The 13,955-nt window shown below is 35.1% G+C and overlaps 1 protein-coding gene and 1 pseudogene across 1 annotated transcript in view; both read left to right on the top strand.

Annotated features, from left to right (window-relative positions):
- LOC145279723 (uncharacterized) overlaps positions 1 to 13,955 on the top strand; it is a 125,759-nt gene that overhangs the window by 49,033 nt on the left and 62,771 nt on the right. Inside the window, exons 10-11 of the mRNA XM_080131013.1 lie at positions 5,193 to 5,297; positions 12,710 to 12,808. Coding sequence (XP_079987139.1) covers positions 5,193 to 5,297; positions 12,710 to 12,808 — 204 coding nt within the window. The remainder of the gene's footprint in view (positions 1 to 5,192; positions 5,298 to 12,709; positions 12,809 to 13,955) is intronic.
- Positions 3,834 to 3,939, top strand: LOC145280510 (U2 spliceosomal RNA; annotated as a pseudogene).

Genomic DNA, 13,955 nt, shown 5'->3' with positions numbered 1-13,955 from the left:
TACATAACTACATAACATTTTGAGCTGCATTTAGAGCAAATTTCTATTTATTTTTTTATTTATTTATTTTTTATTCAATTTTCACCCCAAACAAGGCACCGTGCCACTTTGAAGCAGAGGGCTACTATCAGGGACTTAATTAGCGGGGTCATTATGAAGGGAGATGAGTAGAAAGATGTTTGGATAAAGGGATGAGACTTAGTAGCTTGTCGAGTTTGTCGGGGGTAGTTACGTCGGGGAGGTACAAGTGTTTGCAGTTCGTCAGAGAATTCACCATTAAAGTATTTGTAGAACAGGCAGAGGGATGCAACATCTCGTTAATGGGACAGAGGCTGAAGCCTAGATGACAGTTCAGGACCTATTAGGTTGCGACTCTCTTTTGAACCCTGTCCAGGAGCGAGAGACAAGCAGCAGATGCACCAGCCCAGATGTGACAACAGTACTACATACATGGGCGAATGGTGGCCTTATAGAGGTATAGGATACCGTCAGGCGTAAGTAATTTTCTAGCACGGTAGAGGGAGCCAACCTTCCTTGCAGCAGCCTTGGCAATGCTCTGAATGTATCTATTCCAGTTCATATTCCCTGTAATCATTAGGCCGAGGAGTTTAAAAGAAGTACTTTCAGGCAATGTGTTCTTGGCCATTGCTATTGGTGGTAGAGAAGGTTTATTGTAGTTATTGAAGGAAACAAGCTTAGTCTTAGCAGCATTGAATGTGACCAACCATTTTTGTCCCCATTCCACTACAGATTGGAGGTCATCCTCTAGTGTTTCTGCCATTTCCTTGGATATGTGTTCATTTGTTTTCCCCTCATATCTGTTATAGAGAGTGGTGTCATCGGCAAATATATCCATGTCCGAAACAATTTTATCAGGGAGGTCATTTATGAATATCAGGAATAATAGAGGTCTAAGGATAGACCCCTGAGTTACTCCCGCATTTATGTCATATTGTTTAGATGTACGAACGTCGAGGACAACTTTGATTTTTCTATTACTTAAGAAGGATTTAATTACATTGTGAATTCTTCCAGTGATTCCATATGATCTAATTTTCCTTAGAAGACCATCGTGCCATACCCTGTCAAAAGCCTTAGATATATCAAGGGCCACCGCTCTACCCTCCCCTGTTTTGTCCAATGAACGGTATATACGTTCAGAAACTACAGTTAAGATATCTGCTGTTGAACAGGCTTGCCTGAATCCATATTGTTTGTCAGTCAGGAGTTTAGCAGCTGTTAGATGCTGGACTAGGGCTTGATTAACTAAGGACTCAAATATTTTGGCGAAAAGCGGGAGGAGGCTAATGGGGCGATAATTTAGTGGGTTAGTTCTTTCACCAGAATTCTTGAAGACTGGTACCACAGAGGCGGTTTTCCAGCAGTCGGGAAAGCAAGATTCGTTAAGGCATTTATTGTAAAGTTTGGAGAGTACTGGAGCAACCTCGGCAGGGCATTTTTTTAATAGCACAGCCGGGATGAGATCTGATCCACATGCTTTTGAGGTGTCTAATTTTTTTATAATAGCATGTACCTGAGAAGGGTGGAATTATCTCTACGAAACTACTTTGCCCCTTGTTCCGAGACTTGAAACTTAGTATATAGGGGATTTGGATCCGTGAAACAATTTCGATTTTATTTTTAGCCGTATAAAAGCTGCTATTAATTAAAAATAAAAATATTGAAACCTGGCAGGCTTAAGTCAAACTAATGTGTATCATTTACGCATATGCAAATAAACATTTATACGTTTGAGTCGGTTTATTTGTCAAACTTTGATATGCATGTGTTGTTAGGTCAGATAGTAGGGAATATCGCTGGAGAGCTAAATGTTCTGGTTTCGATTGTAGATGATGGCATTCAAGTCATATTTTTGTTTTAAACTTTTGAAACCACTACTATATATTGGCTACAATATAATAATAATCAATAGAAAATTGGTTCTATAATTATAAATACGATTTTGCATAAATTAAAATATCATATTTAAACGTACTTAACGTCTGGGCAACGTTGGGCAGCCTGCTAGATCTAAATAAAGATATAAATTCAGTAATTATGATATTCCCCTATTCCTGCCTTTTGTACGGTCAATCAGTCGCGAGAATAGATAAAGAGTAAAAAAAGAAGAAAAAAATAAACACAGTAAGAATCGAACTCACCTCCCTTTCATTTAAAGTAATTTTACAGTGCTACCCATCTTTAATCAGGATAGAACACTGAAAATCAAAGACAGGACTCAATTCGATTTGCCCTCGATACGTGAGAAATAAACTTACGATGCAAATTCATTTGATATCTTCTCCAGAATTGTCTATGCCCAGTAGGTTGTGCTTTAATACAGCGTCTATCCATTTTTAGTCGCGTGCAAGCGACTCTATAAGTCACTCCATCGGTCGGTCGGTCGGTCGGTCGGTCGGTCTGTCCGTAACACTTTTGTGCTTGGCCTTTTTGGATAAGATCAAAGGTCTGTTGTTAATAGATGCTGTTCCTAGCTTTTTAAGTTTTTCTTGGACTTTTGGCCAAGATAAATTTTTTAATTTTATATTGGAATTTTTTTAATTGTAATTTTTTCTTCAAACGAAATAAATTAAATATCAAGATCAAAGTGTTGTATCTGTTCTCTGATACATACACTGCGCTAGGCAGTGCTGTTCTGGCGACACATTCTCGTGCCCGGAACACCTGACGAGCTTGTTGGGTAGCGTTCTGTCCGCACCCCCACTTGGTCTGTCTTTCTCTGCTCTCTCCCCTCACGGGGGAATCCGAACTGATAATATACGACCTTCCCGCGAGGGAGGGTCGGAAACACTTTCTCTCTTCCCTCCGCTAACTTCCCACTCCCTCTCTCAGTTCTATCTCCCCTCTTGCCGCCTTTGGCGCCACTTCTTTTTGGCGCCAAAGTCGGCTCCCCGCTTTGGACGCCGACTCCACGCCAGTCATTTTGGCGATTTTCAATACAGGGAAGAGAGCTTTTTTTTTTTTTCTTCCCCCGCCCTCAACACAAATGAGTTATCGCATCATCATTGTTATCTTTTTTGTTTTTACACGGAAATAAAAAATGTTTTAAACAATTGGGTGCCAAGTAGGACGTCCCCAAGTACGAAAGGGCGAATGCAGTATTATGGTGAAAGAATATTCTAGCTAAGAGAAACTTTTATTTAGTTCTAGAGTTACAAGGATGACCAACAACCCCCATCTGCCCCCCCTTTTGAGTTGGCCTTGTGTCTAAGTTTTTTTTATTCATGTTCTTTTTTTGCCTGAATAAAAGATTTAATATCTCAAAGTGTAGTATCTGTTCCGGCAGATACTACAAGCAAAGACCATATGTGGGGACAACCCCACATATAAGACCTTGGTCAATGTAGGGGAAACCCTTCATACCAATTGTCACTATCCAGTTCCCCCTACTCCCCAGGGAGTTGGTCTCCATTTCCACTTCACTCCTCACATTAAAATTCGGCCTTGTGCCTAATTTGTTCTGTGGGGGAGCAAATAAATACCAACCCCACATATAAGACCTTGGTCAATGTAGGGGGCACCCTTCATACCAATTGTCACTATCCAGCTCCCCTACTCACTGGGGAGCTGGTCCCAATTTCCCCTTCACTCCTCACATTAAAAATCGGCCTTGTGTCTAATTTGCTCGGTGGGGGAGCAAATAAATACCAACCCCACATATAAGACTTTGGTCAATGTAGGGGCAACCCTTCATACCAATTGTCACTATCCAGCTCCCCTACTCCCCGGGGAGTTGGTCACCATTTCCCCTTCACTCCTCACTTTAAAAATCGGCCTTGTGCCTAATTTGCTTGGTGGGGGAGCAAATAAATACCCTTTTCTTGGCCTTTTGGCCAAGATCAAAGTGTAGTATCTGTTCTTACTACATGCTTTACTTATGTTTGTAACTTTGTGATATAAAATGGGGGATCACTTTTTCTGTATTAATTTAATGTAAAATGATCACACACTTTACAACCAGTCAGTCTCAAAGCCATTCAAGTCATTCTCCAGATCATTCAAGTTGCTTTTGAAGGATTCCAGTTATTTTTTAAGCATTCAAGTCATTCGTAAGGTTATTCAATTCATCCTTAAGCTTATTAAAGTCATTCAATTCATCCTTAAGCTCATTAAAGTCATTCTAAGTCATTTACGTTGTATTTATTTAAGTCATTTATGCCAATTTTTCGGTCATTTTAGTTTATCTTTAAGAGTTTCACGTCAATCCCACATTCACGCATTCATTACACGAGAGCACGCGACTAATGGCTATCGGCCTTGTTTTATGTATGTCCTCCTACTCATCGTATCTCCACGAATGCGATATTAGAAATCGACGGAGAAATCTTTATTACAGTTTGGAAATCATTCAGATTTTTGGTTTTAATTTAGAAGTTAAAAAAATAATCTTGAACATATTACGATCGGAACAAAGTAGCTATTTATTAGTTTATTTAAAATTAATTTCTTTTCCTTTTCATACAATTTTCCGTCTTTCTAGATATGTAACAAGTGACAAATATTCTATATTATATTTCTCTTAATCTATTTATTTGTCTGTCAGTTCCAATTTTTTCTCGGAAACTACTGAGCCAATCTGACTGAAATTTTGTATGGATCTTTGTTATGATACGGTACAGCGAACTAGGTATTATAGTTTTCGTTCGATGTATAAGTAGGGATTAATATAGATTCGTCACAACACTATCACATTTTCTCTAGAAGTTTTCTCGGAAACTACCAGGCCTATCTGGCTAACCTTTTGCATGAACCTTTGTTATAATAAGGTGCAGCGAACTATTTATTATTGTATACGTTCGATGCACAGTTAGGACTTAAGGAGGATTAATAGGTATTAGTTACCACAATACCACACTTACGCTAGACATTTTCTTAGAGACTACTAGACCGATATGGCTGGAATATTGTATGAACCCTTGTTATACGTTGCGGCGAACTAAGTAATATGGTATTCGTTCGATGCACATTTAGGGATGAATAAGGATTAATAGTCACTATACTGCTACATTTAGTCCAGAAGTCCAAGCTAAAAAGTTTAGTTTTTGCATATATCCGATTTTTTTTTCCGCAAGAAAATTGTTTTCAAAGTCTTTTTTGTTTTTTAAATCAAAAATCCTGATAAATTATATATTTCATGTTTTAATCCTTCCTTTTCTCCTTTTCTTTTCTAGCGAAAACGCCGAAACATTATTTGTGACGTGTTTATGCTGCGAAGGAACTATACTTTTCTCGGCCAAGTTGCAAAGAGCGTCCTTTTTGTTTACTACTTTATGTCAGTAAGTTTTGATCGGCCAAACAACATTCCAATCAACACGCCTTCCTTCCTTTTTTTTTGTACGAGAAAATTAACTCGCATGCTTAAAGATAACAAAATTCAACACGTTTTATTTTTCTTTAGAACTCGTCTTAGCGCGCCATTTTTTTTAAATGGGGTTTCGTGCTACTCGCCTACACTTTTGATCCGAATAGACAGAATAAAAAGCGGACAATTTGAGAGGAATTCATATCTGACTATACTATTTCTAGACGAATCAGAATATTTTGAACACAACTGCCAGACACGTGAGACAGAAACACAAAACAAGCCTGTTACGGAAATATCCCCAAAGAGTCGTCTAAAATACACCAAGACTTCCACTACAAACAAGTGAAGTATGCATAGTCCTCCGTGAGTGCACAGTGAACGAGACATAAAAAAATGACTAAGTTCAGCATTCTCCTCCTCTCCCTTTAGACCTAAAAGTCCCCAGGGAAGATCAAATCCTGGTGAAAATGAACAAACGGTGCAGTTTTAGACCTTAACATGTAAATTTGAGTTCTGCACCATGCAAATAAAGAAATGGCTAAGTCCATCATTTGCCCTCACCCTATTTATCCCCGAAAGTTCCCAAGGCCTTAACATATTTAAATTAGAGTTCAGCACCATGCAAAACTGCTAAATAGACATACACAGAAAATTTTGGATAAATATGGTAAAATAGTCCTCAAAATGGTGTTTTTATTAGCCCTAAAAGAACCCCTAGGGCACAGTCAAGAGTTATCGTTAAGTATAAACCAATAAAATTATATAGAAATCAGTAAGTTACGATTTTTCATAAAGTTTTATAAAAATCCAAGGCATCAATTTTTTTTTTTTAATAAACACAAAAGTGTCAATTTTAGCCATTTTAATCTGAAAGGCACCCCTAGGGGACAACCGGAGTTTTCCCGAAAAATCTGTTCTATTACTCTTTTTACTCATATCATGTTCAATGTTTGTGCAAAATTTCAAAAAATTCTAAGGCGTAGTTATTGAGAAAAGTGCGGACAGACGAACGGACGTACAGACAAGAGTAAATTTACAGGTCCACCCTCCTTTTGTTGGGGTACCAAAAACAAAAAACAAAAAAAAACCCTGAAAGAAATGGGCAAATAACAGCGTGCCAAGTGCTTTCTGGATAAACTGACTCAGGACTATATTGATAAAGAAGTCGCTGTAGACTGGTTTAAAAAGGATCGCTTTACTATGATCAGAAGATAATGATAATGGCTTCTCAAGATCAAGGCTTGATGACAAATGCTTTTAAGAAGATAAGCGGTCTCAGCAATGACAACAAGTGCAGGTTCTGACACATAAAAGTAGAGGATATAAACAACCTGATATTCAATTGTAAGGTTCAACTAGGAGACGGCTATTATATAATCCGACATAATAGTGTGTAAATATATCCACTGGACAATTTGTAAAAACTTGAATATCAAATGTAGCAGCAAGTCCTGAGAACATATACCAGAAGGAACAGTTGGAAATAAATCATATACCATACACAAATTCATATAGCTACGTACTTAGAAAACTGGGCTGTTAAAGCTGACATAGTTATATGGGACAAGGAGGAGAAAGAAGTAACCCTAGTAAAAGTTAGTGTCTAGTGGTTTTAACTGAGATGAAAAGGAGAAAATAAAAAAAAGTACGGAAAATCTTCATTATTTCAGTAATTATAAGAATACCCGGAAAAAGAATAAACAAACACAACTTGGCGATTATACCCAGTAAACCAAGTGCAAAAGAGATACAAACAATTGCTAATAAAGAGACGGTTAGAATATTAAAAAGAGCCCTCGGTTGGAACGCCTGAGATAGCGAATGAATGTCTGGTATCCGGTAGGATGCGCCATTTCCAGCTAAAATAAAATGCTAAGAAAATTAAAAAAAAAAAAAAAGAAAGAAAATGGAAAAGACTTTCTTTCGTCGATCATTCACACTTAACTTTATCGAACTAGGGAATCTTTAGGTTCAACTTGGGAATTTTTATGTCGAACTCGGGAACCTGTATATAATTTCAAATTGAACTCGTCATTTAACCCACGGTGGTAAATTGTTCTCGTTCCGTCATCCATAACTAGGTTAAAGTCTGAAGTAATTTTAATTGCATTATTAGTATCGCTTGCACTGAGGATTAAACCTTCTGTAACAGAGCGCGGGCGTGCGTATGCAACTGCACAAGAAATGACGTCATCAGTAAAGAAAAAGACTATACAAAGGAGAAAGACCACGTTAGAAAAAGACGATCACGTTAGAAGCATGGATGACTTTCGAGAAGACAATCACGTTTAGAGACGTCATAGCGTTAACGAAAGAACGAGGAAATAAATGTCGTTGTACAACAACAACAACAACAACAACAACAAAAACAACAAAAAAAAAAAAAAAAAAAAAAGTGAGTTGAAGTTCTTTTCTATGCTTTGTCTGCTTTGCGATCGAGGCTACAACGTGTTGGTTCCTGGACAACGTTACACTTCAACCTACAGACGACTGCAGCTTAAAACGGATTATTTCTCAGTACTTTATCCGTTATACCACGGATTCGAAATTTTGTGAGAATAACAACCAAGATGAGAACTAGCCGTCTGTGAAACACAATACCGTGGGATTGTTGACTATAACATGACTGCTTTCAAGTCTAATGTAAACAAGTTCTTGTTGAGCTATCATCTTAAATAAACAATTATTACCCAAGTTCCACCATAACCGATCCTCACGGCGTTGCCTCACTTAATCTGGGGGGGGGGAAGAACAGTAATCCGGATAATCCAATTAATGCAAACTATCAATACTCATCTACAAATTCCCAAACAAAACATTTGTAAAAAGATATTCAGACACATTGTCACAACACATCAATTTTCATAATAATTCACGATTTGGCAAATATGTCGGTGAACCCAAGTGTAATAGAGATACAATTAATTGCATTTAACGAGGTGGTTAGAATCTTAAAAACAATTTCTCGCTTGAATTGTATCATCCGGTAGGATATCCCATTCCAACTTAGTACAAAATGATAAGAAATTAAAAAAAAAAAAAAAACTTAATATATGTTAATTATTACAATTTATCAATAAATCGAGCGTGATAAACCGATTGATCAATGGATGGACATAACTAAAAATATGCCAATAACATTTGAGTTGGTAATTTTGGATATTTTTCATTTTTCCTTCATTAGAAGAATGCCCGACCCAGGACGGGTAAAATTAATTCTTCGAAGAGAACAGTTTTACATCAATTTTATACTCATCTACGAAGGTATAACAATGCAAAACTTGATTCTAGAATTCTTATTCCAAATTTGATCAAAATTCATTGTATTTTTGATTCTAGAAAATGTCTAAATATTAACCATAGATAAGTAGTTTTGTAGAAAAGATAATTAGATAGAGCTACATATACTATGTGTGAATGGGTATGTAGTTCTGTCATGTTGTGACTAGCATCCTGAGCGAGTTACACCGACTTTTTTTTTTCCGAGAGAGGACATGTCGACGTCCTTGCGCATACAGCGCCCGATATTTCCAAATGGTCACTCATCTAGTACTAATAAGTATCAACATTGCTTAACTTCAGTGATCTAACGAAAACCGGTGTGTCAACGTGATTATACCGTAGGTATGTAGTAGAGTAACATATACTGTAGATAAGTAAGTCGGTAGAAGGGTAAAATATACGTAGGTAGTTAAGTGCATACAAAATAAAAGGCATGTAAAGATTAATGGTAGGAAAGGAATATCCGTTTAATTTGTAAAAACAATTGTAAATTTCTAAGATAAAAAGAACGTCTTGTGACTTATTAACCTTTGCGCCCACCACCGAAATTGATAAAATACTTCAAATAAAAGGTCAGAAAAAAACAGTTTCAGTTATCAAATATTTACTCTTAATTGGTTTAAAGTCTACGAAAGTGAGATAGAAAGATAAAGAGAGAGAGAGAGATAAAGAGAGAGATAGAGAGAGAGAGAGAGAGAGAGAGAGAGAGAGAGAGAGAGAGAGAGAGAGAGTAGTACTTATCTATTAATGTTTCCTTTCTTGTCAGGTTTTCGTGCATGCTGCAGAGCAAAAGCTAAAATGCAGATCTTGTCGGTGGTTGCCCATCTGCGCTTTTCAGAAATAATTCTTTCTAATTTCAAATTCCATCGATCTGCTGGAAAAAATATAAAGCCATAAAATTACCACTCGTTATATCGCATTCAATAATGACCACATTCCACATTAATCTCAATATCGTGTCGCATTCATCCCCGGTGCAGAGGCAGATATATAGAAAAATGGGTACGTTTTCAAGATTGTAATAGAGCAAAATCTTACATGAGACAAAATAAAACAGTATTCGTTATATTACTATCAAAGCAATAATTGAACTTCAAAACAATGAAAAAGAATACTTAATTCATCAAATTTTTTTCATATCAAGATGCAAATCAACTGACCTTACGATCTTGATCGTATATGCCGAAGCAGCAGTATAAAAGAAATATGTGTGTTTCCGTTGTAAAAAAATATTAAAAAAAACTCTCCATAATTTTAAACGATAGTCATTAATATTTTTTTAATCGTATTCGTCGATATTTTAACCTCCTGATGATGTATCGCTCGAAAGATGTCTCGTGTTTACATTTTAATAATTTTTTTTACTCGTCAAGTTATTCTTAAATCATTTTTATCAACGTCTTCGCTCCTCCCTCGATTTTTATGTCATCGTATCTCCAACTCGACATGACTCCAGCTATCCTTTATAAAACTATATATATATATATATATATATATATATATATATATATATATATATATATATATATATATATATATATATATATATATAATTAATAAAATGTCACCATTTATCAAGCCCGGGATAATGGTTTAGTAAGTGTCATGTGGACAGTAAGACAACGCCGTCCGATGATTGGTAATGATGGTGGTGATTGAACAGAATTTGATCATTTAAGACGATGGCTAAACAATAATTTATTTACATTGGACTTGAAAGCGTCTATATTGTAGTCAGCTGTGAAGAGGCCTTGTGGCATTGTGTACCACAAGTGGGCAGTTCTAGGCAATAAACTTAGTTCACGGAATATTCGTTTAGTTTTAGGTAGGTAGATAGGTAGGGAGAGAGAGAGAGTGTGAGAGAGTGGGAGAGAGAGAGAGAGAGGAAGGGAAACTAGCAACATTTGTTGTAGTTAGACGAGATTTTGTCATCCTTTACAGAAAGTATCGTAGATTGAAGCTCAGTCGAGCACCTGCAATGAAAATAATGATAAAACAGAAAATCCCGTAACGTTTTTCCTGTGAGAAAGAATTAGTAGAGAAGAGAAACGGGCATCGCTCACTAGATCTCGAAGTCGGTTTGGTACTAGATCAATGTAGAAAAGGATACTTTTGGCAGCACCTTCCCAAATGCGGAAACAGATGTCTATCTTTTCACACACACACACACACACACACACACACACACACACACACACACACACACACACACGGTAAGTTATGAAATATATGGCAATTTAATTATCATATATTTTCATAACTTACTATCTAGTACCGAGCACTACTAAAGTAAATACTAAAATTGATACATAAAACATTTTACATGAAGTGATTATATATATATATATATATATATATATATATATATATATATATATATATATATATATATATATATTACTCCTGAGCAAAAGAAAAAGGGACCAAAAGCAAAAGAAGGAAGAAATCGATTTTTCAATATTTTTCCAAGAAGTTTTGTTAATTTTAACTGAAAATTTTTATTTTGCAGATCATTATTATTATAGCATATAATAATAAGTGGAAAAATTAATCCTAAAAACGGTAAGACCGCATCTTGGCGAGGATATAAAAAAAAAACGAATTGCAGGATTAAGGCAGATTTTTTATATTTTAAGAAAAGAAAATGTGAAAACATCTCTTTCTGCAGTGACGCGAATTGGTCAAAGGTTCGAAGTCGAACGCTTGGTAAAAAGAAATCTAGATCTTGTCGCCCTAGAGAATCCACTTTGAAGGACAACCACTGGCTTAAATTAAGTGTTTTGAAGGATTAAAAGAAAACTTATGTTGACCATAGCAAAGAATTCAAAAAGGGACTGGAAAGTCACTTTCTAGATATACAATATCTAGACGAATGAAAAAGAAAAAGAATTTTCTTCTAAAAGGTGTGCAAAGAAGCCATTTTCATCTAAGAAGAACACCAATGATAGAAAGAGATTTTTCTCGTGTTATGGCAAGAAAGATACAGACTGGTTTAGGAATGTTTTCTGGTTAGATGAATCAAGGTTTTATCTTATTTGAGATGCTCCCGAACGGTACATTTGAAGAACTGGAGAAAGATTTTCACCAAATTGCATAACTACGGCAGTTAAACACGAGAATGGAGGGATTATGGTATGGGGAACTTTTACTGCAGCAGGAGTTGGGGAACTTATTGGATGCGAGAAGTCAATCAATGCAAAGGAATACACTCGGATATTAGAAACAGGACTGTTACCAAGTATACAGAAGCTGAGAATATCCCAGAACATTATTTTTCAACATGATAATGCCCCTGCTCACACTGCTAAAATCATAAAAACTTTTTTCTGATAATTCAATTGATTTGATGTTTTGGCCAGGTCAAAGCCCCGATTTAAACCAAATCTAGAATATTTGATCCATAATTTCTCATGCATTAGGTGGAAGAAATTTTTCGAACAATGACAAACTGTGGAAAGCTGTGCAAAGTGAATGGAATAGCATCTCCTCTTCACAGTGTTTCACTTTGGTTGAGAGCATGTCTAAAAGGATTGATTTTGTAAAACAAAAGGGAATACTAAGCATTTATTAAAGTAAATGTCTTGTTCTATGTTATTAGCCTCGTTTAAGTTTCCTTGTTCAATTGTTCTTTGTTCAATATAGCTTTTAGTACAATAAAATGCATAAAATTTGTTTGGCCCATTTTTTTTTGCTCACGAGCATATATATATATATATATATATATATATATATATATATATATATATATATATATATATATATCGGCAACAAAATAATTTTTAATTTATTTAACATAAATATGCCTTTGATGCAACGATCTAAAAATATTTTTACTGGTATTAAATTAAAGAAGAAAGCTTATTTTAAAATAGCATTTATTTTTTTTTAGAGAAAATGTAATTTAAATATGGGGCTGCTCAGGATTCTTTTGTAGGCGAGAGTGCACTTCACGTATTGTGCTGACCTTTCAAAATATCAATATCCGAATTATCTAGATTACAGAAGGTTCGAGAATTTTATTGGTGATTAAAATAATTTAAAAATTTGAAAATGTTTAATAAATGAACATTGCTGAATAATTGTTTTCTTTTGTTCTTTTAGGCGGATTTGGTTCTTTATCCAGACTTTGGTGGGCCTCACGAAAAAATGACCAGAATTCCAATCATGGTAGAAATGTTTGCCGAAGATAGCTCATCACCTGTATGTGTGAATTTTGCTTTATTTCTTGAAACTTGAAACAATTTCGGATTTATTTTGTGAAATAGCAAAATAAATGACAAAAGTATTAGGAAAAAATCAAAATTACCTGTTATGATTAGCTCGGGGCAAAAATTGAATAGGCAGTTGCGCTTTTTTCTTGCTATTTAAAATATTCAAGGAAAGAGTCGTGTACGTTGTGAAAAGGTTTAGTTTTAACCATTTGCTAAATAAATTAGATTTAAAAGTAAACACCTGAGACTACAATAGAAATATACATGCTTGTATTTAATAATCTATATACCTGTATATATATATATATATATATATATATATATATATATATATATATATATATATATATATATGAATTTTGGAATATAACTTTTTGTCATTTATTCTCTATATTGCTTTGTAATTACATTGAGCTTCTTAAATAAGGATTCATATATATTATAAGAAAATATATTTCTACAGAAATATGCATATATATATATATATATATATATATATATATATATATATATATATATATATATAATATGAGGTTATTGTTTTCCAGAGGTTAAGTAACCAAGTGCAATGAGATTAATAAAAGAGTGCTCAATATCGTATAAGCTGTATCGCCCAAAGAGGTCTCTAGTTACTGGTAGCAGGTACATGGAAAAGGGCTGTCCCCTTCCAATGTAAATAAGAAGAATACGTTAAAATGAGATTAGGATAAGCCTTGAATCGAACCCTGTAGGCAAAGTTAAGAAATGGAATGTTAGAAATTAAGTCTATTGTTAATTCTTTTAGAAATCTGAATAATAAATATGTCAGTAAAACAATGCAAATTAAATTATATTGTTTAAAATAGGTTAGATTAGAATTGAGGATTCTTTTGTTTGTCAAGAGTGTGTTGGACAAACATACGAAAAGCCACGTGAAATTAGTCACGTTTGAAAACACACTTCTGACGTCATAGACAAAGGACATTTCTCCATATAGAATACTATGGGTTCGGATTTTAGTCAGTCAGTCAGGGAGCTGATCAGTCAAGAATTGACTTAGTCAGAGGAGAGTCCCTTAGAGGCGAAGGATAGAAGATTAACCATCTAGGTCCAAGTTTGAATTCCTGACGTCATCGACTGGCCGATCAGATGAATAA

This window comes from Euprymna scolopes, chromosome 7 (genome assembly GCF_053919585.1).
Source record: "Euprymna scolopes isolate OS-2025 chromosome 7, ASM5391958v1, whole genome shotgun sequence".
Lineage (NCBI taxonomy): Eukaryota > Metazoa > Mollusca > Cephalopoda > Sepiida > Sepiolidae > Euprymna > Euprymna scolopes.
This window is presented reverse-complemented; position numbering and strand designations above follow the sequence as displayed.